Here is a 15,691-nt window from a genome sequence, read left to right on the forward strand (position 1 = left end):
AAACCACCAGTGATCAAAATTTAATAATACAGAACATTGCTACTGGGTGGCCTGGAAGGGAATTAAACTGTATTACTGTATTTTACGATAACTCCAGTTTCTCCCCAACCCTACACCCATCTTTTTTAAAAACAACAAAGCTCTAAAAAGATATCAATTTCAAAATTTGAGAAATTCGGTCTCTCTTTCTTGCTTTCCATACTTACTATAAACTGCATGTAAATACCAAGGTGGTTAGAGGTATGTACCACAGACAGCACTCACCATTAACTCTACATGTCTAATGGGTGCCTTCCTTTGTAACACACCAAGTTAACCACGGTCAAATTCCCAGCCAGCTGAATGCATTCTGCTAATGGGGTGGGGTGGGGGGGGAGGAGAGAGAGAGGAGAGAGGGGGGGAGAGAGAGAGGAGAGAGGGGGGGAGAGAGAGAGGAGAGAGGGGGGGAGAGAGAGAGGAGAGAGGGGGGGAGAGAGAGAGGAGAGAGGGGGGAGAGAGAGAGGAGAGAGGGGGGGAGAGAGAGAGGAGAGAGGGGGGGGAGAGAGAGAGGAGAGAGGGGGGGGAGAGAGAGAGGAGAGAGGGGGGGGAGAGAGAGAGGAGAGAGGGGGGGGAGAGAGAGAGGAGAGAGGGGGGGGAGAGAGAGAGGAGAGAGGGGGGGGAGAGAGAGAGGAGAGAGGGGGGGAGAGAGAGAGGAGAGAGGGGGGGGAGAGAGAGAGGAGAGAGGGGGGGGAGAGAGAGAGGAGAGAGGGGGGGGAGAGAGAGAGGAGAGAGGGGGGGGGAGAGAGAGAGGAGAGAGGGGGGGGAGAGAGAGAGGAGAGAGGGGGGGAGAGAGAGAGGAGAGAGGGGGGGAGAGAGAGAGGAGAGAGGGGGGGAGAGAGAGAGGAGAGAGGGGGGGAGAGAGAGAGGAGAGAGGGGGGGAGAGAGAGAGGAGAGAGGGGGGGAGAGAGAGAGGAGAGAGGGGGGGAGAGAGAGAGGAGAGAGGGGGGGAGAGAGAGAGGAGAGAGGGGGGGGAGAGAGAGAGGAGAGAGGGGGGGGAGAGAGAGAGGAGAGAGGGGGGGGAGAGAGAGAGAGGAGAGAGGGGGGGGAGAGAGAGAGGAGAGAGGGGGGGGAGAGAGAGAGGAGAGAGGGGGGGAGAGAGAGAGGAGAGAGGGGGGGAGAGAGAGGAGAGAGGGGGGGGAGAGAGGAGAGAGGGGGGGGAGAGAGAGGAGAGAGGGGGGGAGAGAGAGGAGAGGGGGGGGAGAGAGGAGAGAGGGGGGGAGAGAGAGAGGAGAGAGGGGGGGAGAGAGAGAGGAGAGAGGGGGGGAGAGAGAGAGGAGAGAGGGGGGGAGAGAGAGAGGAGAGAGGGGGGGGAGAGAGAGGAGAGAGGGGGGGGAGAGAGAGGAGAGAGGGGGGGGAGAGAGAGGAGAGAGGGGGGAGAGAGAGGAGAGGGGGGGGAGAGAGAGGAGAGGGGGGGGAGAGAGGAGAGAGGGGGGAGAGAGAGGAGAGAGGGGGGGAGAGAGAGGAGAGAGGGGGGGAGAGAGAGGAGAGAGGGGGGGAGAGAGGAGAGAGGGGGGGGAGAGAGAGGAGAGAGGGGGGAGAGAGAGGAGAGAGGGGGGGAGAGAGAGGAGAGAGGGGGGAGAGAGAGGAGAGAGGGGGGGAGAGAGAGGAGAGAGGGGGGAGAGAGAGGAGAGAGGGGGGAGAGAGAGGAGAGAGGGGGGAGAGAGAGGAGAGAGGGGGGAGAGAGAGGAGAGGGGGTGGAGAGAGGGGGGAGAGAGAGGAGAGAGGGGGAGAGAGAGGAGAGAGGGGGAGAGAGAGGAGAGAGGGGGAGAGAGAGGAGAGAGGGGGAGAGAGAGGAGAGAGGGGGGAGAGAGAGGAGAGAGGGGGGAGAGAGAGGAGAGAGGGGGGAGAGAGAGGAGAGAGGGGGGAGAGAGAGGAGAGAGAGTGGAGAGAGGGGGGAGAGAGGAGAGAGGGGGGGTGAGGAGAGAGGGGGGGAGAGGAGAGAGGGGGGGAGAGGAGAGAGGGGGGGAGAGGAGAGAGGGGGGGAGAGGAGAGGGGGGGAGGAGAGAGGGGGGGGAGAGGAGAGGGGGGGAGAGGAGAGAGGGGGGGAGAGGAGAGAGGGGGGGAGAGGAGAGAGGGGGGGGAGAGGAGAGAGGGGGGGAGAGGAGAGAGGGGGGGAGAGGAGAGAGGGGGGGGAGAGGAGAGAGGGGGGGGAGAAGAGAGAGGGGGGGAGAGGAGAGAGGGGGGGAGAGGAGAGAGGGGGGGAGAGGAGAGAGGGGGGGAGAGGAGAGAGGGGGGGAGAGGAGAGAGGGGGGGAGAGGAGAGAGGGGGGAGAGAGGAGTGAGGGGGGAGAGAGGAGTGAGGGGGGAGAGAGGAGTGAGGGGGGAGAGAGAGAGAGAGAGCGAGCAGAGATCACAATTAAGCTTTAATCATGGTTAAGGGATCCCTGAGACTTGCTTTTTAATTGACACGTGGTGCAGTCAGCCCTAAATTAGGAAAGTGATGTTGGTAATGCTTCCCCAATGTGCAGTTTGTGATAACGATTATGCCATATTCTTATTGGCAGCATAAACATTGTCACAGGTGTCTGACCTGCTGTTCTGCTAAAGTGGAGACTACTAGAATGTCATTTGTGTAGCAGAATACAAATGGTAATTCACAAAGCAACTCGTGCATAAATTGTTGCAAAGTTTTTGTGGTCTTTCTTTGGCCATATGGGTAAAATTTTACAGCAACAAGTTGAATGGTATGATCACTGCCATTTGTTTGATAGAGCATGGAGCCATGGCAATTAGGGAAAATGCATTGATACAATATATAACACTTAATATTTTAGCATAGGTAATGGTACTGTTAAAATCAGTCATATTGGGTATGGAATCACAGCCTGGAATTGTTCAGTAATTAAGCACCATGTTGTCTTCAGAAAACAGATAGTTGGTATTCATCATATAGCGGAGATGCCGAGTCGCAGATAGATACAATAAAAATATCGTCAGAAAATGAGCTTTTGGCCAACAAGCACTTTGTAAAACAGGCGCGCGTGCACACACACACACACACACACACACACACACACACACACAGGCAGGCAGGCAGGCAGGCAGCTGAAGCCAAACTTTTCATAATATTGTTACATTCCATCCTGGATTTCACAATGTTTTCCTTCATTTTTGCAGGGTCACCACTATGGGATATTCAGTAGGATAGGTAATTATCTCATAAATAACTGTTTCATTAACAATGGATACGTTTATTCATATTAAGTTAAAAGCATTCTCATCTAAGATTGATTGTAGCCAATAATAGCTATACTTACTGTAAACATGGTCCTAAGTAAGAGTGTAACCGGTGATTTCACATATAATAATAACAACAAATAATCTGCTGTATGAACAGGTTCCAAGTCTACTACTTTTATTGTTGGTATCAATGATTAAGTTATTAACTAATTATGTACTCAATTAGAACATTAACGATAATTAGCATGGTTCTCAAACCAAGGAAAGCTGCATATCCACTCTATTACAGATATGTTGGTGAGTATTACAATGAAAAAAGTGGGAGCACATGGAATTTTGTTACCTGATATGAGGGGAAAGCATTCCAAAAGTGGGAAAACAAAACAATCTGACAAAGTAGACAGTGCAAGAGCATATAAATACAGCAGCATTCCTTGTGTAGAATTACATCACACAAGGAAAGAAACATGCAGCAGATACCTTGATGCCAAAGTGAGCATTGCAAATATGCACAGAATGTACCAGGAATGAATCAAGGAATGTAAGTAAGTCTCCTTGAATCCTGCCACATTAACGCAATATACTGATATATTCAACCAACTATATAATTTTTCACTCTTTCAGCTTAAAAAGGTTAAGAGTGAAATATGCAAACTTTACACTAGTTCTTCTGGAAAGGAGAAAGCAAAGTTGGGAAACAAGTATCCCTCTCACAATGCAAATAAAGCTATTGACAATGAACTGAAAGAAAAAGATGAAATGACTTCAATCTTAGACAGTTCATTATCAGTGCCGGTTTCGATCTGCAGAATACGTTGGCCAGTACTCTGTGTGATTTGAGCCTTTATTACTACAAAAGAAAATATTCCACATTCAGTGTCGTGGTATATGACATGGGAAACAAGGAACGGCAATGCTATGTTTGGCATTAGGCCATTAGCCATCATAGTCTAAATGAAAGAGCCAGTTGTCTACCATTTCTTATAGTTGCAAGCTGATAAAGGTAGCAAAATATTAAAACTCTACTCAGATAGCTGTGGAGGGAAAATACAAACAGATTCCTATTTTCAATATTCGCCACTGCATCAATAACTTTGTAACATGAATCACACATTGCTTTGAGAACAGGGGCACTCCCAAAATGAGGGTTACTCAATGCACACACTGAGCCAAAGAAGAACCTATCTGTGTACATTCTGGATCAGTTGATCACCTTAATTATAAGGAGTAATGTCATTGGTAAACAATACACAGTTAACAAAACAAGTCAGGGCTTAATACACAACTTCAAGAAAGTTGTGCACAAGCAACAGTGGATGTGTAACACCAGTAAAAATAAGGTCATGTGGAGTAAAGTACAGGAAATTGCTGCCTTAGAAGGATGATCATACAAAGTGTACTTAACGTACAATTACCAGGTCAAAGGAAAGTGTATATTTGTCCATAAGCAATCTAGAGGAAGGCAGCTATCATACAATGACATTGTCAAACACGCGTATCACATTTTCCTCTCTACCTACAGATGATGTATCAAGTGTTGATGAATGAGGATTTCTTATGAAAAGTGCAAAAGGACATAATACATTATTTTGTCAGTTTCTGTTATCAAAAAGCTATTGTTGTGCAACTTACAATAGAAATATACTGCAGAATTTTCTACAGAGAAACACTGTCTGCAAAGTCCATTTTTCAAAACCGGTAGAGAACATTAGTATAGGACATTTAAACCTCTATTTGTAACTGTTAATCTAAGAGATTTCAATGAAATTGAAATAAATTTCGATTTATACTGTTTATTTAAACTTTTTTGCTGCTTCTGTTAAACTGACAATTTGCAGTTAAGATATTAATACTTGGAGCAGTTAAATGTAAACCACCACACACAGAGGTTACATGTAACTGTTCAGCACCACAGCGAAAACAGTGGGCAATTACAATCAATTTTACAATAACACCAATCCTTCAATAGTGAGTACCAATATAGATTACTTTTATGAACTATTTATGATGTAACTGCATTTGCAAACAAAATTCAGATAAAAAGTAGTGTTCTGATAAGAGCATTTTCTCCACCTAAACTGCAATGTCTCATGAAAGTTATACCTCTTATTCAAGTACACATCACAACATTTAAAATTGTGATACATTTTGTGGTATACTGTTCATATTAAATATTGTTACACTACCATTCTTTTTAGTGGAAGCTCACTAATCAGAAGCAATTGTGGCTGCCACACAATATTTATAACTAAACCAACAATAATTTTCTGAAACAAACGTACCAATGAATTACTACTTTTATCGGAACAATATTGACAAAACCGTATATCCTATAATGAACGTACTAGCACAGTGGGCTATCTCATGAAAATCTCTGTTTTAGTTCTCCGCGATCCGCTAATGCTGCTGACCTCTCTGTTTTAGTTCTCCGCGATCCGCTAATGCTGCTGACCTCTCAAGTCTATGAGCTATATGCAGTATCAAATACCTCTTACATAAATTTTATATTACATCTCTTGCAGAAAAAATATCACAAAAATAACTCTGGTGCAATTTGTTGTAAAGAGTAACTTTATAGCTCGATTCTAATATGAATCATGGAAGTATGAAACATTCATAATGGTTTATTAAAAATTCATTTACGTGTGACAGCTGTCACATACTGAATTTTACTGACTGGTATGATGCACTTGTCTTGCAAATGTATTAAAATTTTTCCCATGTCCTTATAGTTTAATTACAATAATAAACAGTCAACAGTGGATAAAACAAACATCTTAACATATCAATACATGAACAGATGACTTCTGAACAAGAAAAAGTGAAATCAGGCTCCTCCGTCTTCCCCAACTGAAAGAGTAACATGTACTACACTTTCACTGGAGTCAACTTAATTAAAGTGCATTTTCTTAATCCTATCCAGTGTTTGTGTGTGTACTATTATTGTCACAATCAACATTTAGTGAAATTTCAAAAGTTGTTCCCAGCACACGCACTTAAAGAGTTTCTTGCTCATCCACACTCACCAGAAGCCTTGTTCAAATTAAAAAACAAATCTTTAGCAAAGTTGCACACCAATGCCTACATATGTTTTCCATGAGAATATCATTTGCTACAAGCATGTATGTTTCACTGTAGTATATACCGCCAAAAGGAAAGACAATGCTATTCACCATACAGCGGAGATGCTGAGGTACAGATAGGCACAGCAAATGGCTTCAGCTGACAAAGACTGCAGTCATGTGTGAGAGAGAGTTGCATTTACGTGTGCATGTATTTTTGGAGAAAGGCCTAGTTGGCCAAAAGCTTGTTTTGTGACAGCCTTTTTGTCATTCATCTCTGACTTGGCATCTCCACTATATAGTGAATAGCAACTATCATTTTCATTATATTATTACATTCTACTTTCTTCATACTCGTTTGAGAATTCCATGGTTTCCACTAGTTACCTGATCACCACTAAGTTGCCAGCTACAGGATTATGGTGTGAAGGCAAGAGGTATCCAACAATTCAGTTTGTTTTATTACAGGTGTATAAAAAAAGAAAAGACACTAATGCATTGCTGGTAGATACCGAGGCACATTTAAATTATTGCAGACCCAATTTCCTTGTACAATACACGCTGCATGTGCATAAAATGAAATTTTCACTTAATTGCAGAACACTAGTTCCCATGTCATTGGTATTCTGGCAGTACAATAGAACTGCCATATTATCGTCTGATAACTATAGAAACTACGAGTGCTGAAAGAGTTCTATCTTCTTCTCACACAGGAGAAAGTCTAAATTTGGATGATGCACAGAATAGTAACATTTCTCTGGTGGCTCTTCAGATTATTAAAACATTGTGTCCATTTCTGGCAGAGATGGGATGTTAAATTCTGTGTGTTGTGTTTACCCATAATTTTATTAGAAAATTATTTCTTTAATTATTCGTGTGGAGGAAAAAGGATAATGTTTAAAAAAAGAATATATGCGATGTCCTAGCCTAGGGTATAATCTTTGTCCTCCTTGGTATAAAGATAATATTCTTCATCTTCCTTCTTTTGTGACCACCATTTGATGAACAGCTCTGTATTCAGATCCGTTGATAAAGTACTAATGTTTCATTCAGTCATTTTCAGAATGTATATTATTATTGTTAAATGACAACACATTTTATCTATAAGATTAGCACTCCCCGTGTCAAATCCTTTAAGATTTCAGCTTTTAGCACTGCAGAGAAGAAAAACAATCTTGAACAGTTTCTGTGGCTAACAGCCGCAATAAGAGCATTTCAATTTACAGATTTTCTTTCACAGCATCATGTTGCAGAGGAGCACTGCCGCATTAATTTATTTCATTTCAACTAAAGTGTAGTCCTGACAGAAAGGCGTGTACCTCAATAAGTTGCATAACAATACTTTAATTTTAGCTGGACTGAGTACCCCATTTGCTTACGCATCATGCAAATAATTTCAATTACAACCGTGCTTGAGGCATGTTAAAGTTTATGAATAATAACAACATTTGTGTCTGAGTTTTTCCAAGCCCTGAGATTATCTTGAAAAAACTAGCTGGATTATTTGTGGACTTATAGAATACGATTAAATACAGAAGCTCAGATAACTGTAGTTTATCTGATAAAGAATACCTCTGCAAGACCATCCCAAACCTACCTTCTACTAAACAGGCCTCAACCAATTAACAATCAAAGCATTAACAACCAAATTTAAATAAATTAAAACACCTTTGAAACATAAGAGTGTCAAATTTGTGATGAAATATTAATTCAGGTAAGCTAGAACAAAATTATAATATGACAGTAATCTTACTCTGTCTGTGTGATATCTGTAAATATATATCTCAGACAGACGAAGCAGACAAAGGAGACTTGACTGGAAACAAATAGATGACATCCAGACAGTTCTTTGAAACTGCAACACTAACAGAATATAATTAGGAGACAATTTTGTTCCTGCTAGATTTTCAAATGATTAGGTGATAAAATTCACATACGTAATTTTGAATCGATAAAGCAGACGTCGTTGTGAAAGACAGCAATATGATTTTTCATTCTGAGTGTGACCACGATTACAAAAGTTGATATTTACTCAGTTGTCTGGTGAAACTTTAAACTCTTTCCAAATTTTTATTATTCTTTAAAACACGCTATTTTCTCTTATGGACCAATGTCATGATTAGACACTACTATGCAGCAGTACACGTCTACTGCATCGCCGAAGTTAATGTGAGTTTAATTCCATCATCTGGTGGGAGTATGTCGGAAGCAACACCAACCTCCAGACACGCAAATCGGTGAGTGCACCAAACCAGGGGGCTTCTGCCTTCTCCTTCCCATTGTGCCTTGTTCAACCATAGCCTGCTTGGTCCAAGCATTCCTACTTGCACACGCCATGCATGAGCGCAGTGCACTTAAGCGAGTAAGAGTGAGCAAAATGTCCAATTTGCAGACCTCTACTACACTCAGCAGTTTTTACAATAACATTTTCTAAAACTAGGAAACTGTAGCAAGAATATCTGATATTAGCATTTAACATAATTGTAATAAAACCCATAATCGTGAGGAACTAGTGAGGGCCATGACAATGGCATTTAAACAAATGCTATACTTAAAACAACGACAGAATAGTGCATCATGTCATTCTGCTATAGAGGGTAGTTGCCTTTTGGCTGTTTTATAATGATAGAATAACTGAGTATAAAATATGTGGTAATTGCATATACAAGCAATTACATCTTTCACATTGTTTGAATTTAATATCAACTGTGATAGAACTGTTGTTCGCGAAAGCAGCAAGGTATTCAGGTCAGTAAAGTACGTACAAATAGAAATTTCATGTGATGCGGAATCAACAGTATTACACGCAATTAATTTTTTTTTTTTTGGTGCGAGGGAGGGGGGGGGGGGGACAAATTCCTAATGATAAAGTAGTAGTAGTAGTAGTAGTAGTAGTAGTAGTAGGAGGAGGAGGAGGAGGAGGTGGTATCACTAACAGAACTGAATGTAATGTTCAACTCCTTTATGTCTTCTATGTTCTTTAAGGATGGCTCTATTCTTGATGCAATCATACTTTAAAAAAAAAAAAAAAAACCTTCACTTTATCTGTCAGACAAAATACATCAATTAATATTGAACAAAAAGTTATCTTACTAGAAGTTAAGTTCCCTCTATAATGAAAAGGAAATAAAATGCTTTGTACATGCTAAATAAATTTTAAATTTGAAAATGTAGTAACAATACTTCTTTATTCAACAGAAACACTGCCCTTAATAAAAAACCACTTTTCACATTTTTAGGATTTGACTCAGTGTCAAAAAGATGCAGTGCCAGCCCCATCAAGCAAAGAGTGTGCCTGGAATAAGTGATCAAACATTTCTGCAGAGTATATACAGCTAGTTGTGACAAACTAGAAATGTACGTATCCAACACAATAAAGAGTGATTGAACAGTAAAGTAACTGCTTGTACAGTAGTATTGCAAATGAAGATTTTCTTTTTCAAATAAATTGAGGTGCTCAGCATTTAATCCCAAGCTGTCTGTGTTTCTTACACATTGGCATTCTTTATAGGGAAGCAGAAAAAATGCCAACTACTAAAGATTATTGTCACTATTATATTTCTGCCCTATGCCAAGTACCAAAATAGCTTCCAATATTTCATACCACAGTATAACATGGCACTGTGTTCCCCTCAACAGGCACACGATTCACTTGGCAACACCGCATTGCATATTTGTACACATTTGAACAACAAATTGACATTGCAAAATTCATTCCATTTTCTTTTAGAAAGTAAATAAATAAATAATGATATTATACACAGGTGAAAGCACGGTGAGGGACAAAATAACCAGTAACATAACATCTAATTACACGACACACACACACACACACACACACACACACACACACAGCTTCTCACTTCCATGATAAAAGCATAATTAAGTACTGAAAACAATTACAAAAACCCTGTATCATTAAACACTGCTCCACTGAACAATTCTGGAGAGCATGTTTTCTTTTGTTGCAGTTAACTATCTGTCGCTGACTGTTACAGAAATACTGTTTATTTCAAACTGCAACAATTTCATACACAGTATCAGAAAGCCTCCTCTGATGGCTCAGTTCCAAAATAACGGTCACCAAAATTGCCAATACCAGGAACAACATAAAATTTTTCATTAATTTCTTTATCCAAAGCAGAGGTGACTATACGGACATGGGGAAACGCATATGCTATAGAATGAACACCTGTAACAACAAATACAACATTAAAACTGTTACAATGTACACTTTAAGATGTTTATGTCATCTGTTTTAACATCACATTTAAGCTGTAAATAATTTACACTGAAGAACAACAATGTGAAAACTGTGTCAAAGTAATCTTGATGAAGCAGGGAGACCGTAAGTTTTTAAGTATTCAGAAGACAATCTACAAACATTCTACATCACGCAAGCACGCGTGCATGCGCACACGTACACGCACACACGACCACTGTCTCTGTACTTCCATGCCGCTTAGTCACTCAAGGCTGTCACTTTCGTAGTGACAAGTAGTCCCTCTCCAAATATGCCAAGGGTCCACAGAGGCCTTCATAGGCCAAAATTGTCCTCCCAAGCTTGTCCAAAAACAGGGCTGCTATGCCTTGTCTTTCTGGTCACCTACCACATCCAACATACCCACTGTCCAACCACGAAAGAGCACTCTTCTCAAGACACAGTACCAATCATATCTGCAGAAACTGAATCACATTCTCTGCCAGGGTTTTGACTACCTCTTGTCATGCCCTGAAATGAGGAATATCCTGTCCACTATCCTTTCCACCCCTCTTAATATACCAGGTGTACCAGTATGAAATGAGCATTAAGATACATATGAGTCGATAGGGAACATTTGTTGTCAACGAGCCTTCATTTTTTTTTGCTTGGTTGGTATGACATCTGTCAAAGATATTTAGTATACATCAAGTCAAGGAACAAACAACATCATATGTTTTCATCGTGTTAATGTCGAATTTTGTACCAGAAGGTGATGATTTGTGGAAAGCATTAATTTTTTGTTTTCATTTGAAAAAAAGTGCTGCAGAGTCGCATCGAATACTTGTGTTCAGAAATAATGATTTGGGAGTAAAGTGTGCTTGGATAGCTGAAGCAGTTAGGCGACCACTAGTGTGATGTGGGAAATCCAGGTTTAAGTCCCGATCTGGAACAAATTTTCACTCCATCACTGAATTCATTTCAGTGTCCAACTGTGGCCTATATCAGAAATTATTTAATTTCATCAAGAAAGTAAATGTTCCATGGAAATTAGAAAATAAATTTAGTTTACTCACTATCTTTTTATTCTGATCTTTCATAGTCACTGCTTTCAGAACTGGAATCGTCACATGTGGATGCCAGACTAATGATTATCAATTGCATTATTTCTCAACAACTTCTTTTCAATAATCTTCTTCCTCTTGATTGTCACTTATGTACTCAAGCTTCCCAACTAGCAATGGGGATTTTGTCTACTGCCTCATGGATCAGTTTTACAGTGTCAACTACTTTAAACGCAGAATTTCTATCTGTCATGTATCTCCAATGGTGTGCAGGATTATAATGGCAATAATGAGGAGGTACTCCTCTCATTTTGTTACCATGTTGCAGAGCTATGAAATCAATTTTGTATCGTTTACCACTGCCTTTTGAAATCTTCACGAGGTCCAGCAGCTCTGCTCTTGTTTGTGTTTCATTATGTGATATGTCATTACTGCCCTGTCATGAAATTATATCACCTTTTCTTATTTTTGTAGTGGGAGGCCTGGCAAGAACTACAGAGTGATAGCTTGCACTGACCATAATGACACAGCCTGGATCCAAATAAGGCAACAGCTGATTCTGAAACCATTCTCAACATGTTTCTTCTCCATTCATTTTGGCATGGTAGAGATTGTTTTTGATTTTGCTCTGAATATTAGTTTACTTTCTTTCCACAAGAATTTCAAGCTGCCTTGTCCATCTGTTTGCCAAAGACAATTTCTAGTGTGGATTTAATTTTCCCAAGTCTCACCCTAATAATACTTCACGCATTGTTCTTAGAAATGTCATCCCAGGAGCAGCATCAGTCACTGGATTTTACATGTTTAAATTTGATGTTTTCCAATATTTTCTGCACTGATATTGCACTGCCTTCAAACCCAGCTGCTACAGGCATAACAGCGAGCAATTTCACTGCCATAGTGAACTCCCCTCTCAACTGAAGTCGCTGATTCCTATTACCCACCTAGGCATGCTGTTTCTTTCCTGGAGACAAACTTCTCTTTTCCAATTGCCTGCCGAGACAACTTGGCCTCCTGCACAATGCGCCTGACAGCTCGTAAATCAATATCACCACAGACCACTGCACTGCATTCCTGCCTCTTGGCAAGCCTGCAGGCCAATTCATCTGAATCTGCTGTACATTTTAAGAACAGCAGCACTTTAAAAATAAGGTTTCTCGTCTGTTTGTGAAACACACAACGTTGTCTAGGGGTTTCAGCTATTAAGACAAAACTCACAGAATACCACAGGTGTCACTCAGTTTTGCACATGTGAAACACAGCAGAATGCTCAAATATGATGGAGATTTGCAGGGCATAGAGTGAGTGCATAGCCCCACAACTCTGCAACTAGCAGCCCATCCTGTCCGCACTGTGTCCCTACATGACCCCAAAGGCAGCACAGCCTCTTCAGCTATCCCTGCCTGCCTGCCCAATGCTGCCTCCTTACCACCACCACCACCACCACCACCACCACCACCCCACTCTCGCAAATTACTGCCCTCATCAGGCAACACAGCAGTTCGCAGTTGGGTCCCACCCAGCATCTGGAGACAGTGATCGTGTGTGTATAAGTTGTGCGGGTATGAATTTGTTAACCACTTCACAGGACCTTTTGTTTTTGAAAGCTTAAATGTTTAGCAGGCCTTTTCATTGTGCCTGTTTGATTCAGCGTCCCCTCTATGTGGTAAGGAGGGATCTATCCTTTCCATATTGTTATTACATTCTGGACTCTTCACTATTTGAACAATAATAGAAACATTATAGCACAAAATCAGAAACACGCAAATTAATTTCTATTAATTTACAGCATTTTCAACACTGTCATATGGTTCTGGAACTTTGACCATTCCAAAAATAAGAACAAAATTTCTGCTGTTAAAATTTTGGAGTTCCTAAGGACTGTCAAAAGATCATCTTTAAGATAGCATCCTAAACACAGGAGAAGAATTAAATGTAAAGCTAAGGATAAATTAGATCTCAGTAAATAAATCATGTCAGCTACAGCATACACAAAAGATGGAGTAAGGGACACTGCCTTATATAATCTTCAAAACCAGATAAGCAAATAAGGTAGGACATGCACTGAATCATGAAAGTAGTACAGGGTGGAAGTCTTGATCTTGGACAGTTACGAAGGTCAAAGACACTTTTCTTCTGCACACATTGTTTGTTTCATTTGAGTATTCTTCTAACAAATAACAGTGGCGAATCATCTAGCAACAGAATCAAAAAGTAAAGCATGCTACTTAAGAGATGACGAAAGTAAATAATTACTACTATATCAACAATGTAGGAAAAGATAGATCGCTACTTACCATAAAGAAAGCATGTCAAGTTGCAGACAGTCATGATTAAAAGACACTATAATTACTAGTATACCCTTACCCTTACTACATAACAGTCACAAGCTAAATATCCATGCATTTTTTTTCCTGCGTTATTAAATTGACTTCTACAGAGACATTAATTTTCAGCCAATATTTCTGAAAGAAAATTTTACCACAACTATTGGACTACCTTAAATGCAAACTTTTTTGGCGGTGTACACCAGTGTTTAATTTAAATGAGCTTACTGAAAATGTAATAAATACAGCCTAATCATTTCACTAAAATACTTCAATGGTTACTGTAAATGCTACCTGATTCTGCCATCAGCAATGACACCAGGAGGATATTTTCTTCAGGAACATCATGATCCAGAAGAACTCTGATCGCCATCATAGCTGCTGCACCTGTAGCTACTGTGGCATCCATTAATATTACTTTGTAATCCTTTATATCCTTTGGAAGTCTCAGATAGTACAACTGGTAAAAAAAAGAGAACTCTGCATAAATTGGTGCTAAGATGAATGGAAACGAGCTGGTCAAATAGATAAGGCACATTGGAAATAATGCATTCAAATCAAACCTATCATCAAACTGCAAGCAGATTTATTAATCTGAGTGACTTCTTCCAAATATGCAACACACAGTTCATTGGTGCACATGCTGCAACATTTTCCACTTTCACGCAAACTGAAAATGTATAATTAAACAGGGGAAACAACATCTTTAACGAACACCTACATATAGAAAAAATCAAACAAAAACATGGGTTCTGATTTTCATTTCTTAACCATGTTTTCCAAATTCAGAAATACACATACATATTTCTCAACTACATCATAAACAATACACATACCAATGTAAAATATGTATTCAAATTTGTAGTTTCGAATAGGTAGAAAACATTACTGTAGTTAACAACAGAAAAGTGGAAAATGTGGTAGACCTCTAACAGTGGGAAGGGCTCGTTTGAGCCCTAATGAGATCTGCATTAAAATCTGTAACATGATTAAAATAATACACGCATTGTTTCCACTCATCTGTATGATAAGTACACATTTCAATAAAGCTTTACGTCAAAGTTCTAACATTTTTAGATTGCTGCTTTGCATACAAAACTTCACATGACCACTCAGATGTGTGCCCAAGTTCTGAAGTTCCCAACATTTCTTTATTTACTTCAGTTGCTTTTTCTTAACACTGAAATCTAACTTTGTGCAGATTATTAACACTTTTCATACTTATTCTCTGCAGGCAACTTTTCCCATTTCTCAATGTCATTGTCCATCTTAATCCTTTGCACACATTTGCCCTGGCACTTCTGTTGCTTTACTGATTCGTTCAGTTCTACATTTGCCCCTTCATTTGATTAGCTTTCTTGTTGTCCTCTTGCTCTTTGTTGCTTCCCATTTATGAGTTCATTTACTAGATGAAGAATGAACACTTCCCTGCAGCTTATTCTTGGTTATTTGATTGCAGAATATTCATACCTTTATTGCTGACATGTCTAGTATATTATAAAAAGATATGCATTGGGCATCTCCTTGGAAAGATTTTTGATGTGCAGCAACATGTACGCTGCATATTTTCGTATTACGAAAGTATAAATTCGAATTCCACCAAACACCGCATGTTACTTTCCGAACCATTGTAATCGAGATTGCGATGCGCTTTTGTAAGCCAGTTATAGCCCATGACACGTGATCACGCCAGCCGATGACAGTGGTTATTCAGACCACTAGACACGTGATCTAGTCAGCTAATAGTAACATCACTGTTAAGTAGCACGGATACACAAACAGGAAATGTTAATGTTTTAAATTAATATGCATAGTGTTG

The 15,691-nt window shown here is 40.5% G+C and overlaps 1 protein-coding gene across 2 annotated transcripts in view; it reads right to left on the reverse strand.

Moving 5' to 3' along the window:
* Nucleotides 1–9,449: 9,449 nt before the first annotated feature.
* LOC124606778 (uridine-cytidine kinase-like 1) overlaps nt 9,450–15,691 on the reverse strand; it is a 120,901-nt gene continuing 114,659 nt past the window's right edge. For both annotated transcript variants that reach the window (XM_047138837.1, XM_047138836.1), the window contains exons 10-11: nt 14,167–14,332; nt 9,450–10,472 (exon numbers count right to left, since the gene is read on the reverse strand). In XM_047138837.1, coding sequence (XP_046994793.1) covers nt 10,321–10,472; nt 14,167–14,332 — 318 coding nt within the window. In that variant the 3' untranslated portion in view covers nt 9,450–10,320. The remainder of the gene's footprint in view (nt 10,473–14,166; nt 14,333–15,691) is intronic.

Source organism: Schistocerca americana, chromosome 3 (genome assembly GCF_021461395.2).
Source record: "Schistocerca americana isolate TAMUIC-IGC-003095 chromosome 3, iqSchAmer2.1, whole genome shotgun sequence".
Lineage (NCBI taxonomy): Eukaryota > Metazoa > Arthropoda > Insecta > Orthoptera > Acrididae > Schistocerca > Schistocerca americana.